The following is a 20812-nucleotide window of genomic DNA, read 5'->3' as shown; positions in this document are numbered from 1 at the left end:
CAAAGCAGTGCGACAAAAACAACAACACAGAGTTATACATAAACAAACGTACAGTCAATAACACAATAGAAAAGAAAAATAGAAAAATCTATGTACAGTGTGTGCAAATGTAGAAGAGTAGGGAGGTAGGCAATAAATAGGCCTTAGAGGAGAAATAATAACAATTTAGCATTAATACTGGAGTGATAGAAGTGCAGATGATGATGTGCAAGTAGAGATACTGGGGTGCAAAAGAGCAAGAGGGTAAGTAATAATATGGGGATGAGGTAGTTGGGTGTGCTATTTACAGATTGGCTGTATTCAGGTAGAGTGATCGGTAAGCTGCTACGACAGCTGATGCCTAAAGTTAGAGAGGGAGATATAAGACTCCAGCTTCAGTGATTTTTGCAATTCGTTCCAGTCATTGGCAGCAGAGAACTGGACGGAAAGGTGGCCAAAGGGAGTGTTGGCTTTGGTGATGACCAGTGAGATATACCTGCTGGAGCGCGTGCTACGGGTGAGTGTTGCTATGGTGACCAGTGAGCTGCGATAACGCGGGGCTTTACCTAGCAAAGACTTATAGATGACCTGGAGCCAGTGGGTTTGGCGACGGATATGTAGTGAGGGCCAGCCAATGAGAGCATACAGGACGCAGTGTTGGGTCGTATATGGGGCTTTGGTGACAAAACGGATGGCACTGTGATAGACTGCATCCAGTTTGCTGAGTTGAGGATCGGTAGGATGGTCAGTTTTACGAGGGTATGTTTGGCAGCATGAGTGAAGGAGGCTTTGTTGCAAAATAGGAAGCTGATTCTAGATTTAATTGTGGATTGGAGATGCTTAATGTGAGTCTGGAAGGAGAGTTTACAGTCTAGCCAGACACCTAGGTGTTTGTAGTTGTCCACATATTCTAGGTCAGAACCGTCCAGAGTAGTGATGCTAGTCGGGCGGGAGGGTGCGGGCAGCAATCGGTTGAAGAGCATGCACTTAGTTTTACTACTCTGACTCAGAGGGACAACATGCTGGTGTGTATGGAAGGATCTCACTGCTTTTATTTTTACTTTCAGAGATAGAGATGGATGGATGGTGTGTGTGTGGTGTGTGTGTGTGTGTGTGTGTGTGTGTGTGTGTGTGTGTGTGTGTGTGTGTGTGTGTGTGTGTGTGTGTGTGTGTGTGTGTGTGTGTGTGTGTGCGTGTGTGTGTTCACTCCTGAATCCTGACTCCTGTATGGTCAGGGCTGAGACTGTGGGAGTAGACGTTGAAGGAGCTAAACCCTCTAGTGGTCAGTACATTCGTCCACTCCACCAAGCTTCAAGCCATAGTTCACTTCACTTGAGGAATATTGCAATAGTTTGCAGCCAGCAAGACGTACTCCATGCCGTATTTTCAAGGTAGGTTGCTAAACTAACACAGCACTAATTCAGTACTAATAATGCAGATTTGTAAACGGTTTGCACTTAAATTGCACTCTAGCTCAACTCAAATCAGAGTTTATTTGTCACGTGCACCACAGGATACAACAGGAGTAAACAGTACAGTGAAATGCTTGCTGGTGAGCTCTTCCTTAACAATGCAATTATACTTTATCACCAAAAAAAATGCACACCTGAATAAGAAAGTTCTCGAGAATAGAAGACAGGTCAGTATCAGTACCAACCAATAGAAGACAGGTCAGTATCAGCACCAACCAATAGAAGACAGGTCAGTATCAGTACCAACCAATAGAAGACAGGTCAGTATCAGCACCAACCAATAGAAGACAGGTCAGTATCAGTACCAACCAATAGAAGACGGGTCAGTATCACTACCAACCAATAGAAGACAGGTCAGTATCAGCACCAACCAATAGAAGACAGGTCAGTATCAGTACCAACCAATAGAAGACAGGTCAGTATCAGCACCAACCAATAGAAGACAGGTCAGTATCAGTACCAACCAATAGAAGACGGGTCAGTATCAGTACCAACCAATAGAAGACAGGTCAGTATCAGTACCAACCAATAGAAGACGGGTCAGTATCAGTACCAACCAATAGAAGACAGGTCAGTATCAGCACCAACCAATAGAAGACAGGTCAGTATCAGTACCAACCAATAAAAAGGGATAGTTGTAGTCCTGTGAGAACGAATAACACAATGGTTTAGTAAAGTTCATTAACTAAATGTGTGAATCCAATGTCATGAATCTGTAACAGATTAAACATAGTTGTACCCCTTTGCAGTCTGAAATACCTGCAACTCAAACACTAATGAGAGAGTCTGTGTGCTAAAAGCTCATTGTTCAAATCATCTACAATAGGGATTTCAGTTGCTATTGTCTAAAGAGAATGCATGTTGAAGTCCCATAGTGTGTTTCCTGGAGGCCTCATTATGGGCTGGTGTATGTTAGACACATACTGGTACAGTGGGGCACCAAAGTGGGGCACCAAAGTGCGGTAGAGTATCATATGTGGATAGGGCTATACAGACTATTCTGACCTGCAAACCGATACTTCATTTCACAATTTGAAAAGAATGTGGTTAGGGGTGTCAGAAAAGTCCTTATAGCTCTTCCTATCACGTTGTACTAATTAATGGGCTGGTTGGGTTTGGGTTCGTGATCCCCAAGTGACCAAGAGGACTTCCCTGATGTAGGCTGTCTGTCTGTTCCTGCTGGAACACAGGCTGGTGGTGCGTTGCCAGCTTAGCAACCGAATCAACCACATCTCACGCTCATTATGAGAGAGAGAGAGAGAGAGAGAGAGAGGTGGATGAGTGCAAGGACGATAGATAAGGAGAAGGCAACACCCAAACTTGTTGACCGACTATGTATTTACTGTGTATGTGAGAGAGAAGGATGTCGCTCCTGATGCATCTAACGTTCGAATGTTGCTGGTGTTGAAAAGAAAACCCGGAGCTTTTTGTTGTTGTATTGATCTACAGTAGCCTAGCGTGGGATATTGTATTTTTGTATCTATAGGTTCGTGTTTTTGGGTTGCATTTCCAAGCGTTGGTGGCAGCAGAAGCAACATTTCAGCTGGTGTTGATGGAAGACTTCCCAGTTTTGCAGAGTTGCACGTTGCGAATGCAAGACTGGATGTAGCTGATTGGAGTAGCGGAATTGGTGATCACACAGCCGAGTGGGAGGAAGCCGAGTGGGAGGAGGGGAGATTCTGAAGTGGGTTTTTCTGTGTGTGACTCTCCAGCGGCCATGTTATCCAAGAAGCCGTGCGCTGCCGTCTACCCAACTGGTAAGGAATAACAATATGGAGCCGAACGGGCTAAACAATACGGTTAAACTCACTTTGATCGCCGGCGGAATATTGTTGATGGATTTTATGCCTTTGTCGGGTCCTTTGTAATAAGTTTATTACACGTTTACGCCGAGTCTTGCTTCGGGTTTCCCTGGTCTGTTGACCAGGGGGAGTCTTTGCTAAAATAGTGCATCCCTGCTCTGTGTTTTCAGCAGTTAATGGCGATACATTCGGGGATTTTGTTCTTCTCTAAAGCCTGAAGTGGGCTGTTTGAAAAACCAAAGTCAAATGCTGGTGTGTTATTTATCCTATATGACAGTATGTGTGTCAGAGAGAACACAGGTTTATTTCTGCAAGCACGACGGAATCATATGCCCACTGGTTTCTGGTTGGCTGGTTGGCTGTGTTGTTTTTTACGATCTCTATATGCTACACGACTACCGGGCGCAAACGGATCGACAACCGGTGCAGACTACATTCTGGCGGTGCCAGCACACATCGTTTGGAAATAGGCTACCTGTTTGCCGAAGCCATTGTCGCAAGAAGGATTTACACCTAAAATGAGCCCTAAATGCCTGCTTAAATGACTATCCTTAAAAGGGATTAAGGCAGAGTCCATAGCCTACTTTATAGTCTAATAACTCTCAGATAGCCTATGTGGGTAAATAGGCCCGTTCAGATTAACCTCATTTCGTGTGTCATTTTGTACGATCTGCAGGCAAAGGGGGTGAGATCTGCCAGCTCCAGTCTTCCCCCGGAATCGGAGTCGGGGATCCCCGGGCCGGTGCAGCGACAGACCCGCCATCGCCCGTCACACTACCACCGCTCAGGAATACCAAGTCGCTCACGGTACGTAGCCCACGGAGCCCTGCTTGTGGGTTTACCATGGACTGAACATCTGCTTCTTCTAATAATAATACTACTAGTGTGGACCTGCTGCCTATTGACATGGATATAGTAGTTTGATGTAAATAATACATCGCTAACCTATAGACTATAGAGACTGTAGATAGGCTGCAATAAAACGATGTTTTGTAGCGAGCTGTTGTAGTTGTTGGGAACAGGGACGGTGGTCGTTACAATGTAGCGTCGCTGTTTGGTTTCAGATAAACGACATGTAACCATGAAACAAGTTGTCCTGCAACACCGCCACTTGAGGTGTACATTATCGGAACATAGTGCGTGTAGGGTACAGCAGGTAATACATAGATATCAAGCTATATCATGTAATCCTAGATAACACGTACACTGGTAGCCTGTGTCATGTGTACTTATTGTTGTGTTGGTGACAGTGGAAGGGCTACTCGGTATTCGTTCTGTACGGTGCTGTAACTTTTAACGTGATCGTAGCAGACGGCATAGGCTAGATGTCAAGCTTGGAGCTTAAACGTTAGATAACCTACTCATTTACATTTTAGTCATTTAGCAGACGCTCTTATCCAGAGCGACTTACAGTAGTGAATGCATACATTTCATTTGACTTCATAATTTTTTTTTCTGTGCTGGCCCCCGTGGGAATCAAACCCACAACCCTGACGTTGCAAACACCATGCTCTACCAACTGAGCTACAGGGAAGGCTAACTGTCACTCACTAATACAGTTGCAACTTGCAAACACCCAGACACCATATTTTACATGTTGTTGAGTTAGTGGGGGATGTTAGAGTGGTGACAGACTGGTATAAAATGTGAGGGGACACCCCACAAGAGTGTAGTCTGGAAGCCATGGCCAGTGTATTGTGTGTTGTTGTGGGGGGGGGACACACACCATAAGAGTGTAGTCTGGAAGCCATGGCAAGTGTATTGTGTGTTGTTGTGGGGGGGGGACACACACCATAAGAGTGTAGTCTGGAAGCCATGGCCAGTGTATTGTGTGTTGTTGTGGGGGGGGGGACACACACCATAAGAGTGTAGTCTGGAAGCCATGGCCAGTGTATTGTGTGTTGTTGTGGGGGGGGGCACACCCATAAGAGTGTAGTCTGGAAGCCATGGCCAGTGTATTGTGTGTGTTGTGGGGGGGGCCCTGGTGGCGGGCCGGCGGGGGGGGGGGGGGGGGACACACCATAAGAGTGTAGTCTGGAAGCCATGGCAAGTGTATTGTGTGTTGTTGTGGGGGGGGGACACCCATAAGAGTGTAGTCTGGAAGCCATGGCCAGTGTAGTTGGGTGGCCGTGTTGTGTGTGGGGGGGGGGGGGGACACACACCATAAGAGTGTAGTCTGGAAGCCATGGCAAGTGTATTGTGTGTTGTTGTGGGGGGGGGGACACACACCATAAGAGTGTAGTCTGGAAGCCATGGCCAGTGTATTGTGTGTTGTTGTGGGGGGGGGGGGGGGCACACACACACCATAAGAGTGTAGTCTGGAAGCCATGGCCAGTGTATTGTGTGTTGTTGTGGGGGGGGGGGACACCATAAGAGTGTAGTCTGGAAGCCATGGCCAGTGTATTGTGTGTTGTTGTGGGGGGGGGGGACACACCATAAGAGTGTAGTCTGGAAGCCATGGCCAGTGTATTGTGTGTTGTTGTGGGGGGGGGGGACACACCATAAGAGTGTAGTCTGGAAGCCATGGCCAGTGTATTGTGTGTTGTTGTGGGGGGGGGGACACACACCATAAGAGTGTAGTCTGGAAGCCATGGCCAGTGTATTGTGTGTTGTTGTGGGGGGGGGGACACACCATAAGAGTGTAGTCTGGAAGCCATGGCCAGTGTATTGTGTGTTGTTGTGGGGGGGGGGGACACACCATAAGAGTGTAGTCTGGAAGCCATGGCCAGTGTATTGTGTGTTGTTGTGGGGGGGGACACCATAAGAGTGTAGTCTGGAAGCCATGGCCAGTGTATTGTGTGTTGTTGTGGGGGGGGGGGGACACACCATAAGAGTGTAGTCTGGAAGCCATGGCCAGTGTATTGTGTGTTGTTGTGGGGGGGGACACCATAAGAGTGTAGTCTGGAAGCCATGGCCAGTGTATTGTGTGTTGTTGTGGGGGGGGGGGGGGGACACACACCATAAGAGTGTAGTCTGGAAGCCATGGCCAGTGTATTGTGTGTTGTTGTGGGGGGGTTCACAAATACAACGGGGAGATTTAATATGAGTTTACATGCTGTAGATAAAGATAGTGTTTTATTTATTGTTAGGATAGTCACGCTGACAGAGATACTGAAGTATCAGAGGCCATATTTCCTGGGAGGTTGAAACAACTCTTACTGTGAACAGTGTAGCTACGGTAACCAGCTGACTTAGCCTACCTGATGTTTGCACATGATTTCAGACAGATATGTCTTTATTTGATCAATCGAGACTATAAGGGCCATATGTTGGGTGGATGTGTAAACATGAAATGATATTGTAATGTTTTAATCCTGGTGGAGAGTTATTCCAGCAGGCTCTATAAGCTGTCCTGAAGTAATGGAGGATTTGGACTCTAGCTAAATGAAGGAGGAGCCTCCATTCCTTTATTTAGCCCTTCCTTCAAACAGCTATAAATATAGACTCAGCCAGAAGGACCAGCTCACCAGCTCAGCAGCTTTCTCCTGACACACAATTTTATTGGGCCTTGTGTTTATCTTGAACAGTGATTTATGGAAAATAAAACCTGTCCAGGAAGTTCAAATCAAATGAGGAAAATGTATATTGGTCCTTCCTGAAATAGCCCCAGGGACAATGTTGTTAAGTTGTAAATAAACCACAAACATATGTCTCACCAGTCTCGGTCTCTGTGAGGAAAGGACATATTTCTCACCAGTCTCTGTCTCTGTGAGGAAAGGACATATTTCTCACCAGTCTCTGTCTCTGTGCTGTGAGGAAAGGACATATTTCTCACCAGTCTCTGTCTCTGTGAGGAAAGGACATATTTCTCACCAGTCTCTGTCTCTGTGAGGAACAGACATATTTCTCACCAGTCTCTGTGCTGTGAGGAAAGGACATATTTCTCACCAGTCTCTGTCTCTGTGAGGAAAGGACATATTTCTCACCAGTCTCTGTCTCTGTGAGGAAAGGACATATTTCTCACCAGTCTCTGTCTCTGTGAGGAAAGGACATATTTCTCACCAGTATCTGTCTCTGTGAGGAACAGACATATTTCTCACCAGTCTCTGTGCTGTGAGGAAAGGACATATTTCTCACCAGTCTCTGTCTCTGTGAGGAACAGACATATTTCTCACCAGTCTCTGTCTCTGTGAGGAACAAACATATTTCTCACCAGTCTCTGTCTCTGTCTCTGTGAAGAAAGGACATATTTCTCACCAGTCTCTGTGCTGTGAGGAAAGGACATATTTCTCACCAGTCTCTGTCTCTGTGCTGTGAGGAAAGGACATATTTCTCACCAGTCTCTGTCTCTGTGAAGAAAGGACATATTTCTCACCAGTCTCTGTGCTGTGAGGAAAGGACATATTTCTCACCAGTCTCTGTCTCTGTGCTGTGAAGAAAGGACATATTTCTCACCAGTCTCTGTCTCTGTGAGGAAAGGACATATTTCTCACCAGTCTCTGTGCTGTGAAGAAAGGACATATTTCTCACCAGTCTCTGTCTCTGTGAGGAAAGGACATATTTCTCACCAGTCTCTGTGCTGTGAGGAACGGACATATTTCTCACCAGTCTCTGTCTCTGTGAGGAACAGACATATTTCTCACCAGTCTCTGTTCTGTGAAGAAAGGACATATTTCTCACCAGTCTCTGTGCTGTGAAGAAAGGACATATTTCTCACCAGTCTCTGTGCTGTGAGGAAAGGACATATTTCTCACCAGTCTCTGTGCTGTGAGGAAAGGACATATTTCTCACCAGTCTCTGTGCTGTGAGGAAAGGACATATTTCTCACCAGTCTCTGTGCTGTGAAGAAAGGACATATTTCTCACCAGTCTCTGTCTCTGTGAAGAAAGGACATATTTCTCACCAGTCTATGTGCTGTGAGGAACAGACATATTTCTCACCAGTCTCTGTGCTGTGAGGAACAGACATATTTCTCACCAGTCTCTGTGCTGTGAGGAACAGACATATTTCTCACCAGTCTCTGTCTCTGTGCTGTGAGGAACAGACATATTTCTCACCAGTCTCTGTGCTGTGAGGAACAGACATATTTGGAATTGGTGTCTTTCCCAATACAATTGTGAGACAATAGTCTCTCAATCACGAGTCTAACAAATAATTCTGCACCTTAATGCAGCTACGCTGGTGGTTGGAATCATGTTATTGTAGCTACGCTCCCTGTCAGGCCTGTCGTTAGTTCAAGTAGTCCTGGTGTTCATTCCAGTAGCTACGCTCCCTGTCAGGCCTGTCGTTAGTTCAAGTAGTCCTGGTGTTCATTCCAGTAGCTACGCTCCCTGTCAGGCCTGTCGTTAGTTCAAGTAGTCCTGGTGTTCATTCCAGTAGCTACGCTCCCTGTCAGGCCTGTCGTTAGTTCAAGTAGTCCTGGTGTTCATTCCAGTAGCTACGCTCCCTGTCAGGCCTGTCGTTAGTTCAAGTAGTCCTGGTGTTCATTCCAGTAGCTACGCTCCCTGTCAGGCCTGTCGTTAGTTCAAGTAGTCCTGGTGTTCATTCCAGTAGCTACGCTCCCTGTCAGGCCTGTCGTTAGTTCAAGTAGTCCTGGTGTTCATTCCAGTAGCTACGCTCCCTGTCAGGCCTGTCGTTAGTTCAAGTAGTCCTGGTGTTCATTCCAGTAGCTACGCTCCCTGTCAGGTCTGTCGTTAGTTCAAGTAGTCCTGGTGTTCATTCCAGTAGCTACGCTCCCTGTCAGGTCTGTTTGTTCAAGTAGTCCTGGTGTTCATTCCAGTAGCTACGCTCCCTGTCAGGCCTGTCGTTAGTTCAAGTAGTCCTGGTGTTCATTCCAGTAGCTACGCTCCCTGTCAGGCCTGTTCCTGGTGTTCATTCCAGTAGCTACGCTCCCTGTCAGGCCTGTCGTTAGTTCAAGTAGTCCTGGTGTTCATTCCAGTAGCTACGCTCCCTGTCAGGCCTGTTGTTTGTTCAAGTAGTCCTGGTGTTCATTCCAGTAGCTACGCTCCCTGTCAGGTCTGTTTGTTCAAGTAGTCCTGGTGTTCATTCCAGTAGCTACGCTCCCTGTCAGGTCTGTTTGTTCAAGTAGTCCTGGTGTTCATTCCAGTAGCTACGCTCCCTGTCAGGTCTGTTGTTTGTTCAAGTAGTCCTGGTGTTCATTCCAGTAGCTACGCTCCCTGTCAGGTCTGTTGTTTGTTCAAGTAGTCCTGGTGTTCATTCCAGTAGCTACGCTCCCTGTCAGGTCTGTTGTTTGTTCAAGTAGTCCTGGTGTTCATTCCAGTAGCTACGCTCCCTGTCAGGTCTGTTTGTTCAAGTAGTCCTGGTGTTCATTCCAGTAGCTACGCTCCCTGTCAGGCCTGTCGTTAGTTCAAGTAGTCCTGGTGTTCATTCCAGTAGCTACGCTCCCTGTCAGGCCTGTCGTTAGTTCAAGTAGTCCTGGTGTTCATTCCAGTAGCTACGCTCCCTGTCAGGCCTGTTGTTTGTTCAAGTAGTCCTGGTGTTCATTCCAGTAGCTACGCTCCCTGTCAGGCCTGTTGTTTGTTCAAGTAGTCCTGGTGTTCATTCCAGTAGCTACGCTCCCTGTCAGGTCTGTTTGTTCAAGTAGTCCTGGTGTTCATTCCAGTAGCTACGCTCCCTGTCAGGTCTGTTGTTTGTTCAAGTAGTCCTGGTGTTCATTCCAGTAGCTACGCTCCCTGTCAGGCCTGTTGTTTGTTCAAGTAGTCCTGGTGTCCATTCCAGGCAGGTCACTGGCAGTAACAGTTGCTCCATGTGTTACAGACAGTCATTGTTATCCAGAGAGGAAGAGGACAGACACAATAAGGTCACATGTTCAGGTGTTAGTGGGAGAATTGGCCTATCTAATGCTGTCAAGGTTGCTAGCTCTCTGTCCACTCAGTTATTGACTGTTCTGTTTCTTCTGTTTGTCCTGAACTGAACTAACCTCATTAGTGTTGACACAAAGACATCTGTTCTGGAACCAGAACCTCTACCATACAGAGAGGTGGTGAAGACATCTGTTCTGGAACCAGAACCTCTACCATACAGAGAGGTGGCGAAGACATCTGTTCTGGAACCAGAACCTCTACGATACAGAGAGGTGGCGAAGACATCTGTTCTGGAACCAGAACCTCTACGATACAGAGAGGTGGCGAAGACATCTGTTCTGGAACCAGAACCTCTACGATACAGAGAGGTGGCGAAGACATCTGTTCTGGAACCAGAACCTCTACGATACAGAGAGGTGGCGAAGACATCTGTTCTGGAACCAGAACCTCTACGATACAGAGAGGTGGCGAAGACATCTGTTCTGGAACCAGAACCTCTACGATACAGAGAGGTGGCGAAGACATCTGTTCTGGAACCAGAACCTCTACGATACAGAGAGGTGGCGAAGACATCTGTTCTGGAACCAGAACCTCTACGATACAGAGAGGTGGCGAAGACATCTGTTCTGGAACCAGAACCTCTACGATACAGAGAGGTGGCGAAGACATCTGTTCTGGAACCAGAACCTCTACGATACAGAGAGGTGGCGAAGACATCTGTTCTGGAACCAGAACCTCTACGATACAGAGAGGTGGCGAAGACATCTGTTCTGGAACCAGAACCTCTACGATACAGAGAGGTGGCGAAGACATCTGTTCTGGAACCAGAACCTCTACGATACAGAGAGGTGGCGAAGACATCTGTTCTGGAACCAGAACCTCTACGATACAGAGAGGTGGCGAAGACATCTGTTCTGGAACCAGAACCTCTACGATACAGAGAGGTGGCGAAGACATCTGTTCTGGAACCAGAACCTCTACGATACAGAGAGGTGGTGAAGACATCTGTTCTGGAACCAGAACCTCTACAATACAGAGAGGTGGCGAAACAAAGCCTCTTAGTGGAACACAACGCTGGGAGCAAAACACAGCTCTCCTCCCAAATGGCCCCCTATTCCCTCTCTAGTGCCCTACCTGTGACCAAAGCCCATCGGCTCTATATGAGAATAGGGGGCTATTTGAGACGTATTTGCAGTCAGAGATGATCATTGTCTTAGTTGGGACACTGGGGGTGGTGAGGGGTGTGATAAATGACTGTGGTACTCCCGGCCGTCTGCAGAGAGCTGGGTCTTGTTCATCTTGCCCCAAACGGACGGAAACAGGGAGGGACTGTCTTTTGCTACGGTGTGCTCTACTGAACCCGTGTGGTTTGTGTGTCGTTTGGGCTACAGACCAGTGGTATCCTGTAATCTGCAGCTGTCGTCCTTTCTACCCTCTCCCTGACCTGCCCCCCCACCTGTCCACATCATGTCCCTGTTAAACAACCAAGACACAGGACAAGTGTTAAAAAGGCAGCATTTAGAACAGCTATTGAGACAGACACACACACAGTATGTTGTCTCAGAGGTAACAATACATGGCTGATCATTTCACAGACATACTAGTTCAACATGATGTGACTGTGTGGAGATAAACATTTTGTAAAAGTATGGTATGGTGGAATAACTCTAGTTGACATGGTGGAATAACTCTAGTTGGTATGGTGGAATAACTCTAGTTGACACTAGTTGACATGGCGGAATAACTCTAGTTGACATGGTGGAATAACTCTAGTTGACATGGCGGAATAACTCTAGCTGACATGGCGGAATAACTCTAGTTGACATGGTGGAATAACTCTAGTTGACATGGCGGAATAACTCTAGTTGACATGGCGGAAAAACTCTAGTTGACATGGCGGAATAACTCTAGTTGACATGGTGGAATAACTCTAGCTGATATGGTGGAATAACTCTAGTTGATATGGTGGAATAACTCTAGCTGGTATGGTGGAATAACTAGTTGACATGGTGGAATAACTCTAGTTGATATGGTGGAATAACTCTAGCTGGTATGGTGGAATAACTCTAGTTGACATGGTGGAATAACTCTAGTTGACATGGTGGAATAACTCTAGTTGACATGGTGGAATAACTCTAGTTGACATGGTGGAATAACTCTAGTTGACATGGTGGAATAACTCTAGTTGGTATGGTGGAATAACTAGTTGGTATGGTGGAATAACTCTAGTTGACACTAGTTGACATGGCGGAATAACTCTAGTTGACATGGCGGAATAACTCTAGTTGACATGGCGGAATAACTCTAGCTGACATGGCGGAATAACTCTAGTTGACATGGTGGAATAACTCTAGTTGACATGGCGGAATAACTCTAGTTGACATGGCGGAATAACTCTAGTTGACATGGCGGAATAACTCTAGTTGACATGGCGGAATAACTCTAGTTGACATGGTGGAATAACTCTAGCTGATATGGTGGAATAACTAGTTGACATGGTGGAATAACTCTAGTTGATATGGTGGAATAACTCTAGTTGATATGGTGGAATAACTCTAGTTGATATGGTGGAATAACTCTAGTTGATATGGTGGAATAACTCTAGTTGATATGGTGGAATAACTCTAGCTGGTATGGTGGAATAACTAGTTGACATGGTGGAATAACTCTAGTTGATATGGTGGAATAACTCTAGCTGGTATGGTGGAATAACTCTAGTTGACATGGCGGAATAACTCTAGTTGACATGGCGGAATAACTCTAGTCTGACATGGCGGAATAACTCTAGTTGACATGGCGGAATAACTCTAGTTGACATGGCGGAATAACTCTAGTTGACATGGCGGAATAACTCTAGTTGACATGGCGGAATAACTCTAGTTGACATGGCGGAATAACTCTAGTTGACATGGTGGAATAACTCTAGTTGACATGGTGGAATAACTAGTTGACATGGTGGAATAACTCTAGCTGGTATGGTGGAATAACTCTAGTTGATATGGTGGAATAACTCTAGTTGACATGGTGGAATAACTCTAGCTGGTATGGTGGAATAACTCTAGTTGATATGGTGGAATAACTCTAGTTGACATGGTGGAATAACTCTAGCTGATATGGTGGAATAACTCTAGCTGGTATGGTGGAATAACTCTAGCTGGTATGGTGGAATAACTCTAGTTGACATGGTGGAATAACTCTAGCTGACATGGTGGAATAACTCTAGTTGACATAGTGGAATAACTCTAGCTGACATGGTGAAATAACTCTAGTTGGCATGGTGAAGGCATTTATAGCTCCACCACCTCTCAGTCCTGTTCTGTAGTACAGAGACCAGCTGACAACCACCTCTCAGTCCTGTTCTGTAGTACAGAGACCAGCTGACAACCACCTCTCAGTCCTGTTCTGTAGTACAGAGACCAGCTGAGAACATTCAGGCACCAGGAACAGGGTGACATGCTGAACATTTCAGAAGGGGTCTAGTTTATTACCTTGGTGTTTTAAAAAGACACACAATGTAAGTCTGTGCCTTTACATCAAGGACATGCTGGGACTGACTGTCCCCTTAACCCAGAGGTCTAGTAGCAGCTCTGTCCTGTCTGTGTTCCAGGGCAAGGGGACCTTAACCCAGAGGACTAGCACCAGCTCTGTCCTGTCTGTGTTCCAGGGCAAGGGGACCTTAACCCAGAGGACTAGCAGCAGCTCTGTCCTGTCTGTGTTCCAGGGCAAGGGGACCTTAACCCAGAGGACTAGCAGCAGCTCTGTCCTGTCTGTGTTCCAGGGCAAGGGGACCTTAACCCAGAGGACTAGCAGCAGCTCTGTCCTGTCTGTGTTCCAGGGCAAGGGGACCTTAACCCAGAGGACTAGCACCAGCTCTGTCCTGTCTGTGTTCCAGGGCAAGGGGACCTTAACCCAGAGGACTAGCAGCAGCTCTGTCCTGTCTGTGTTCCAGGGCAAGGGGACCTTAACCCAGAGGACTAGTAGCAGCTCTGTCCTGTCTGTGTTCCAGGGCAAGGGGACCTTAACCCAGAGGTCTAGTAGCAGCTCTGTCCTGTCTGTGTTCCAGGGCAAGGGGACCTTAACCCAGAGGACTAGCAGCAGCTCTGTCCTGTCTGTGTTCCAGGGCAAGGGGACCTTAACCCAGAGGACTAGAACCAGCTCTGTCCTGTCTGTGTTCCAGGGCAAGGGGACCTTAACCCAGAGGTCTAGCACCAGCTCTGTCCTGTCTGTGTTCCAGGGCAAGGGGACCTTAACCCAGAGGACTAGCACCAGCTCTGTCCTGTCTGTGTTCCAGGGCAAGGGGACCTTAACCCAGAGGACTAGCAGCAGCTCTGTCCTGTCTGTGTTCCAGGGCAAGGGGACCTTAACCCAGAGGACTAGTAGCAGCTCTGTCCTGTCTGTGTTCCAGGACAAGTGTCAGAGTTAGAGAGAGACAGACAGATGTACAACAAGCCGATGTGTTTCTTTAAAAGTCATTCCCTGTCACAGTGTGTATTGGTATCATAGCTACAGTACAGTTAGTAGGAGGTAGCAGGCTGTTTGTGTTACACCATCCTCTCTCTATCCAGGGATCTGCCATCTGGGCCGAATAACAAGCAAATCCACTAGGCTCTGTTGAAGGAAAGCCAGGCAGCAGAACGCTTGTTTTGCCCTCATAATACAACAACACCTCTAGGAGACCAGTCTGTTACCGTACTCTGATACGTTGTGATGAATTATCACACGGTAACCTCTAGACCAGTCTGTTACCGTACTCTGATACGTTGTGATGAATTATCACACGGTAACCTCTAGACCAGTCTGTTACCGTACTCTGATACGTTCTGATGAATTATCACACAGTAACCTCTAGACCAGTCTGTTACCGTACTCTGATACGTTCTGATGAATTATCACACGGTAACCTCTAGACCAGTCTGTTACCGTACTCTGATACGTTCTGATGAATTATCACACGGTAACCTCTAGACCAGTCTGTTACCGTACTCTGATACGTTCTGATGAATTATCACACAGTAACCTCTAGACCAGTCTGTTACCGTACTCTGATACGTTCTGATGAATTATCACACAGTAACCTCTAGACCAGTCTGTTACCGTACTCTGATACGTTCTGATGAATTATCACACAGTAACCTCTAGGAGACCAGTCTGTTACCGTACTCTGATACGTTCTGATGAATTATCACACGGTAACCTCTAGACCAGTCTGTTACCGTACTCTGATACGTTCTGATGAATTATCACACGGTAACCTCTAGAGACCAGTCTGTTACCGTACTCTGATACGTTCTGATGAATTATCACACGGTAACCTCTAGACCAGTCTGTTACCGTACTCTGATACGTTCTGATGAATTATCACACGGTAACCTCTAGACCAGTCTGTTACCGTACTCTGATACGTTCTGATGAATTATCACACGGTAACCTCTAGACCAGTCTGTTACCGTACTCTGATACGTTCTGATGAATTATCACACGGTAACCTCTAGACCAGTCTGTTACCGTACTCTGATACGTTCTGATGAATTATCACACGGTAACCTCTAGACCAGTCTGTTACCGTACTCTGATACGTTCTGATGAATTATCACACGGTAACCTCTAGACCAGTCTGTTACCGTACTCTGATACGTTCTGATGAATTATCACACGGTAACCTCTAGACCAGTCTGTTACCGTACTCTGATACGTTCTGATGAATTATCACACGGTAACCTCTAGACCAGTCTGTTACCGTACTCTGATACGTTCTGATGAATTATCACACAGTAACCTCTAGACCAGTCTGTTACCGTACTCTGATACGTTCTGATGAATTATCACACAGTAACCTCTAGGTGTGTCTGAAGTGGCACCCTATTCCCTTCATAGCGTACTATCAAGTATACACATAAAAGTAGTGCACTATGTAGGGAATAGAGTGACATATGGGATACCGCCCCAGGCGAATAGAGGAAGTTAGAAGTGAAATGACCACCGTGTATGGAATACCTACTGTATTGAGACACTCTATTCTACAGAGTAATAAACCAGTTCTATCAGCTGATTACAGTGTAATGTATGGAATACCTACTGTATTGAGACACTCTATTCTACAGAGTAATAAACCAGTTCTATCAGCTGATTACAGTGTAATGTATGGAATACCTACTGTATTGAGACTCTATTCTACAGAGTAATAAACCAGTTCTATCAGCTGATTACAGTGTAATGTATGGAATACCTAATGTATTGAGACTCTATTCTACAGAGTAATAAACCAGTTCTACCAGCTGATTACAGTGTAATGTATGGAATACCTACTGTATTGAGACACTATTCTACAGAGTAATAAACCAGTTCTACCAGCTGATTACAGTGTAATGTATGGAATACCTACTGTATTGAGACTCTATTCTACAGAGTAATAAACCAGTTCTATCAGCTGATTACAGTGTAATGTATGGAATACCTACTGTATTGAGACTCTATTCTACAGAGTAATAAACCAGTTCTATCAGCTGATTACAGTGTAATGTATGGAATACCTACTGTATTGAGACTCTATTCTACAGAGTAATAAACCAGTTCTATCAGCTGATTACAGTGTAATGTATGGAATACCTACTGTATTGAGACTCTATTCTACAGAGTAATAAACCAGTTCTATCAGCTGATTACAGTGTAATGTATGGAATACCTACTGTATTGAGACTCTATTCTACAGAGTAATAAACCAGTTCTATCAGCTGATTACAGTGTAATGTATGGAATACCTACTGTATTGAGACTCTATTCTACAGAGTAATAAACCAATTCTATCAGCTGATTACAGTGTAATGTATGGAATACCTACTGTATTGAGACACTCTATTCTACAGACAGGACAGTAATGGTTAGTCTAGTCTACAGACAGGACAGTAATGGTTAGTCTAGTCTACAGACAGGACAGTAATGGTTAGTCTACAGACAGGACAGTAATGGTTAGTCTGCAGACAGGACAGTAATAGTTAGTCTAGTCTACAGACAGGACAGTAATGGTTAGTCTAGTCTACAGACAGGACAGTAATGGTTAGTCTAGTCTACAGACAGGACAGTAATGGTTAGTCTAGTCTACAGACAGGACAGTAATGGTTAGTCTACAGACAGGACAGTAATGGTTAGTCTAGTCTACAGACAGGACAGTAATGGTTAGTCTAGCTACAGACAGGACAGTAATGGTTAGTCTAGTCTACAGACAGGACAGTAATGGTTAGTCTAGTCTACAGACAGGACAGTAATGGTTAGTCTAGTCTACAGACAGGACAGTAATGGTTAGTCTAGTCTACAGACAGGACAGTAATGGTTAGTCTAGTCTACAGACAGGACAGTAATGGTTAGTCTAGTCTACAGACAGGACAGTAATGGTTAGTCTAGTCTACAGACAGGACAGTAATGGTTAGTCTAGTCTACAGACAGGACAGTAATGGTTAGTCTAGTCTACAGACAGGACAGTAATAGTTAGTCTAGTCTACAGACAGGACAGTAATGGTTAGTCTAGTCTACAGACAGGACAGTAATGGTTAGTCTAGTCTACAGACAGGACAGTAATGGTTAGTCTAGTCTACAGACAGGACAGTAATGGTTAGTCTAGTCTACAGACAGGACAGTAATGGTTAGTCTAGTCTACAGACAGGACAGTAATGGTTAGTCTAGTCTACAGACAGGACAGTAATGGTTAGTCTAGTCTACAGACAGGACAGTAATGGTTAGTCTAGTCTACAGACAGGACAGTAATGGTTAGTCTAGTCTACAGACAGGACAGTAATGGTTAGTCTAGTCTACAGACAGGACAGTAATGGTTTCTGGAGGGAGAGAAGAAGGACTCTAACCAGGGTCTGAAAGGTCTAGTGTGTGTGTGTGTGTGTGTGTGTGTGTGTGTGTGTGTGTGTGTGTGTGTGTGTGTGTGTGTGTGTGTGTGTGTGTGTGTGTGTGTGTGTGTGGAAGCAGTAGGACAGGGGGAATAGACAAACCCCTGCCTGAACGAAGCAACAGGATGTTGCAGAGAAAACAAGATGTCTGCCGAGCGAGGAGGTAATCACCTTATCTACTTAGGAAGGGTCTGCTGGGGAGGAAGCTCAGGAACACAGGAAGTACACTAATAACGTTCATGGTAAACATTTATAGGAAAGAAGGAGCTAGATACACAAGAGTATTGAAGTTATTATGAAAAAACATTTCCCAAAAACAACCTAAAACTTCTCTACGCATACTGAAGGAAGGGGCATATTGTACGTGTCATTCTCTATGGATTTTACTAGGAAGAATCTAGTGACTAGTCTGACCTGGTAGTGAGTTTCTAGTGACTAGTCTGACCTGGTAGTGAGTTTCTAGTGACTAGTCTGACCTGGTAGTGAGTTTCTAGTGACTAGTCTGACCTGGTAGGGAGTTTCTAGTGACTAGTCTGACCTGGTAGTGAGTTTCTAGTGACTAGTCTGACCTGGTAGGGAGTTTCTAGTGACTAGTCTGACCTGGTAGGGAGTTTCTAGTGACTAGTCTGACCTGGTAGGGAGTTTCTAGTGACTAGTCTGACCTGGTAGGGAGTTTCTAGTGACTAGTCTGACCTGGTAGTGAGTTTCTAGTGACTAGTCTGACCTGGTAGGGAGTTTCTAGTGACTAGTCTGACCTGGTAGGGAGTTTCTAGTGACTAGTCTGACCTGGTAGGGAGTTTCTAGTGACTAGTCTGACCTGGTAGGGAGTTTCTAGTGACTAGTCTGACCCGGTAGGGAGTTTCTAGTGACTAGTCTGACCCGGTAGGGAGTTTCTAGTGACTAGTCTGACCCGGTAGGGAGTTTCTAGTGACTAGTCTGACCCGGTAGGGAGTTTCTAGTGACTAGTCTGACCCGGTAGGGAGTTTCTAGTGACTAGTCTGACCCGGTAGGGAGTTTCTAGTGACTAGTCTGACCCGGTAGTGAGTTTCTAGTGACTAGTCTGACCCGGTAGTGAGTTTCTAGTGACTAGTCTGACCTGGTAGGGAGTTTCTAGTGACTAGTCTGACCTGGTAGGGAGTTTCTAGTGACTAGTCTGACCTGGTAGTGAGCTTCTAGTGACTAGTCTGACCTGGTAGTGAGCTGAGCGCGTTGTCTATTATCTCCCACTTGGCTGCTTACAGAATCACGTAGCGCTCGGCCGGGGGAGAGACGGAGGCCCTCTTCCTTATGGAACGTAGAAAATGTCTTTATTCAAACACATAATGCAGTATGTCATTGACACAATGCCGAGAGACAGAGAGACAGAGAAAGATAGAGGAGAGGGAGGGGGGTGGAGAGGAGAGGGAGATAAAGAGAGGAGAGAGAGAGAGAGAGCGGGAGAAAGAGAGAGGAGAGAGCGAGAAGGAGAGAGAGGGAGGGAGGGAGAGAAAGAGAGGGAGGGAGGGAGAGAAAGAGAGAGAGGGAGGGAGAGAAAGAGAGAGAGGGAGGGAGAGAAAGAGAGAGAGGGAGGGAGAGAAAGAGAGAGAGGGAGGGAGAGAAAGAGAGAGAGGGAGGGAGAGAAAGAGAGAGAGGGAGGGAGAGAAAGAGAGAGAGGGAGGGGAGAAAGAGGGGAGAGAGAGGAGAGGGAGAAAGAGAGAGAAAGAGAGAGAGGAGAGTGAGGGAGAGAGAGAGCGGGAGAGAGGAGAGGGAGGGAGAGAAAGAGAGAGACAGACCAGTTGGATGAGGCAGGGTTGTATTATGGTCTATGAGGTCATCAGATATACATCAGCCCCGAGTGGGGCTGGGCTGGTCAGTAATGTTATGCAGAGTAAGGGAGGGTATAGGGCTGGGCTGGTCAGTAATGTTATGCAGAGTAAGGGAGGGTAAAGGGCCTGGCTGGGCTGGTCAGTAATGTTATGCAGAGTAAGGGAGGGTATAGGGCTGGGCTGGTCAGTAATGTTATGCAGAGTAAGGGAGGGTATAGGGCTGGGCTGGTCAGTAATGTTATGCAGAGTAAGGGAGGGTATAGGGCTGGGCTGGTCAGTAATGTTATGCAGAGTAAGGGAGGGTATAGGGCTGGACTGGTCAGTAATGTTATGCAGAGTAAGGGAGGGTATAGGGCTGGGCTGGTCAGTAATGTTATGCAGAGTAAGGGAGGGTATAGGACTGGGCTGGTCAGTAATGTTATGCAGAGTAAGGGAGGGTATAGGGCTGGGCTGGTCAGTAATGTTATGCAGAGTAAGGGAGGGTAAAGGGCCTGGCTGGGTTGGTCAGTAATGTTATGCAGAGTAAGGGAGGGTATAAGGCTGGGCTGGTCAGTAATGTTATGCAGAGTAAGGGAGGGTATAGGACTGGGCTGGTCAGTAATGTTATGCAGAGTAAGGGAGGGTAAAGGGCCTGGCTGGGCTGGTCAGTAATGTTATGCAGAGTAAGGGAGGGTATAGGGCTGGGCTGGTCAGTAATGTTATGCAGAGTAAGGGAGGGTATAAGGCTGGGCTGGTCAGTAATGTTATGCAGAGTAAGGGAGGGTATAGGGCTGGGCTGGTCAGTAATGTTATGCAGAGTAAGGGAGGGTATAGGACTGGGCTGGTCAGTAATGTTATGCAGAGTAAGGGAGGGTAAAGGGCCTGGCTGGGCTGGTCAGTAATGTTATGCAGAGTAAGAGAGGGTATAGGGCTGGGCTGGTCAGTAATGTTATGCAGAGTAAGGGAGGGTATAGGACTGGGCTGGTCAGTAATGTTATGCAGAGTAAGGGAGGGTAAAGGGCCTGGCTGGGCTGGTCAGTAATGTTATGCAGAGTAAGGGAGGGTATAGGGCTGGGCTGGTCAGTAATGTTATGCAGAGTAAGGGAGGGTATAGGGCTG

General features: G+C 46.3%; 1 protein-coding gene across 2 annotated transcripts in view; it reads left to right on the top strand.

The window, feature by feature from the left end:
- Window positions 1-1215: 1215 nt before the first annotated feature.
- LOC145850227 (dual specificity tyrosine-phosphorylation-regulated kinase 2) overlaps window positions 1216-20812 on the top strand; it is a 24766-nt gene continuing 5169 nt past the window's right edge. Inside the window, exons 1-2 of one of the 2 annotated variants that reach the window (XM_082964259.1) lie at window positions 1216-1370; window positions 3930-4060. In XM_082964259.1, the coding sequence (XP_082820385.1) occupies window positions 1355-1370; window positions 3930-4060 (147 nt within the window). In that variant the 5' untranslated portion in view covers window positions 1216-1354. Of the gene's footprint in view, window positions 1371-2656; window positions 3209-3929; window positions 4061-20812 lie in introns of those variants that run through there. The other variant, XM_082964258.1, reaches the window with a different exon arrangement.

The sequence above is a fragment of the Salmo salar genome, chromosome 17, assembly GCF_965601325.2.
Source record: "Salmo salar chromosome 17, fSalSal1, whole genome shotgun sequence".
Classification (NCBI taxonomy): domain Eukaryota; kingdom Metazoa; phylum Chordata; class Actinopteri; order Salmoniformes; family Salmonidae; genus Salmo; species Salmo salar.
This window is presented reverse-complemented; position numbering and strand designations above follow the sequence as displayed.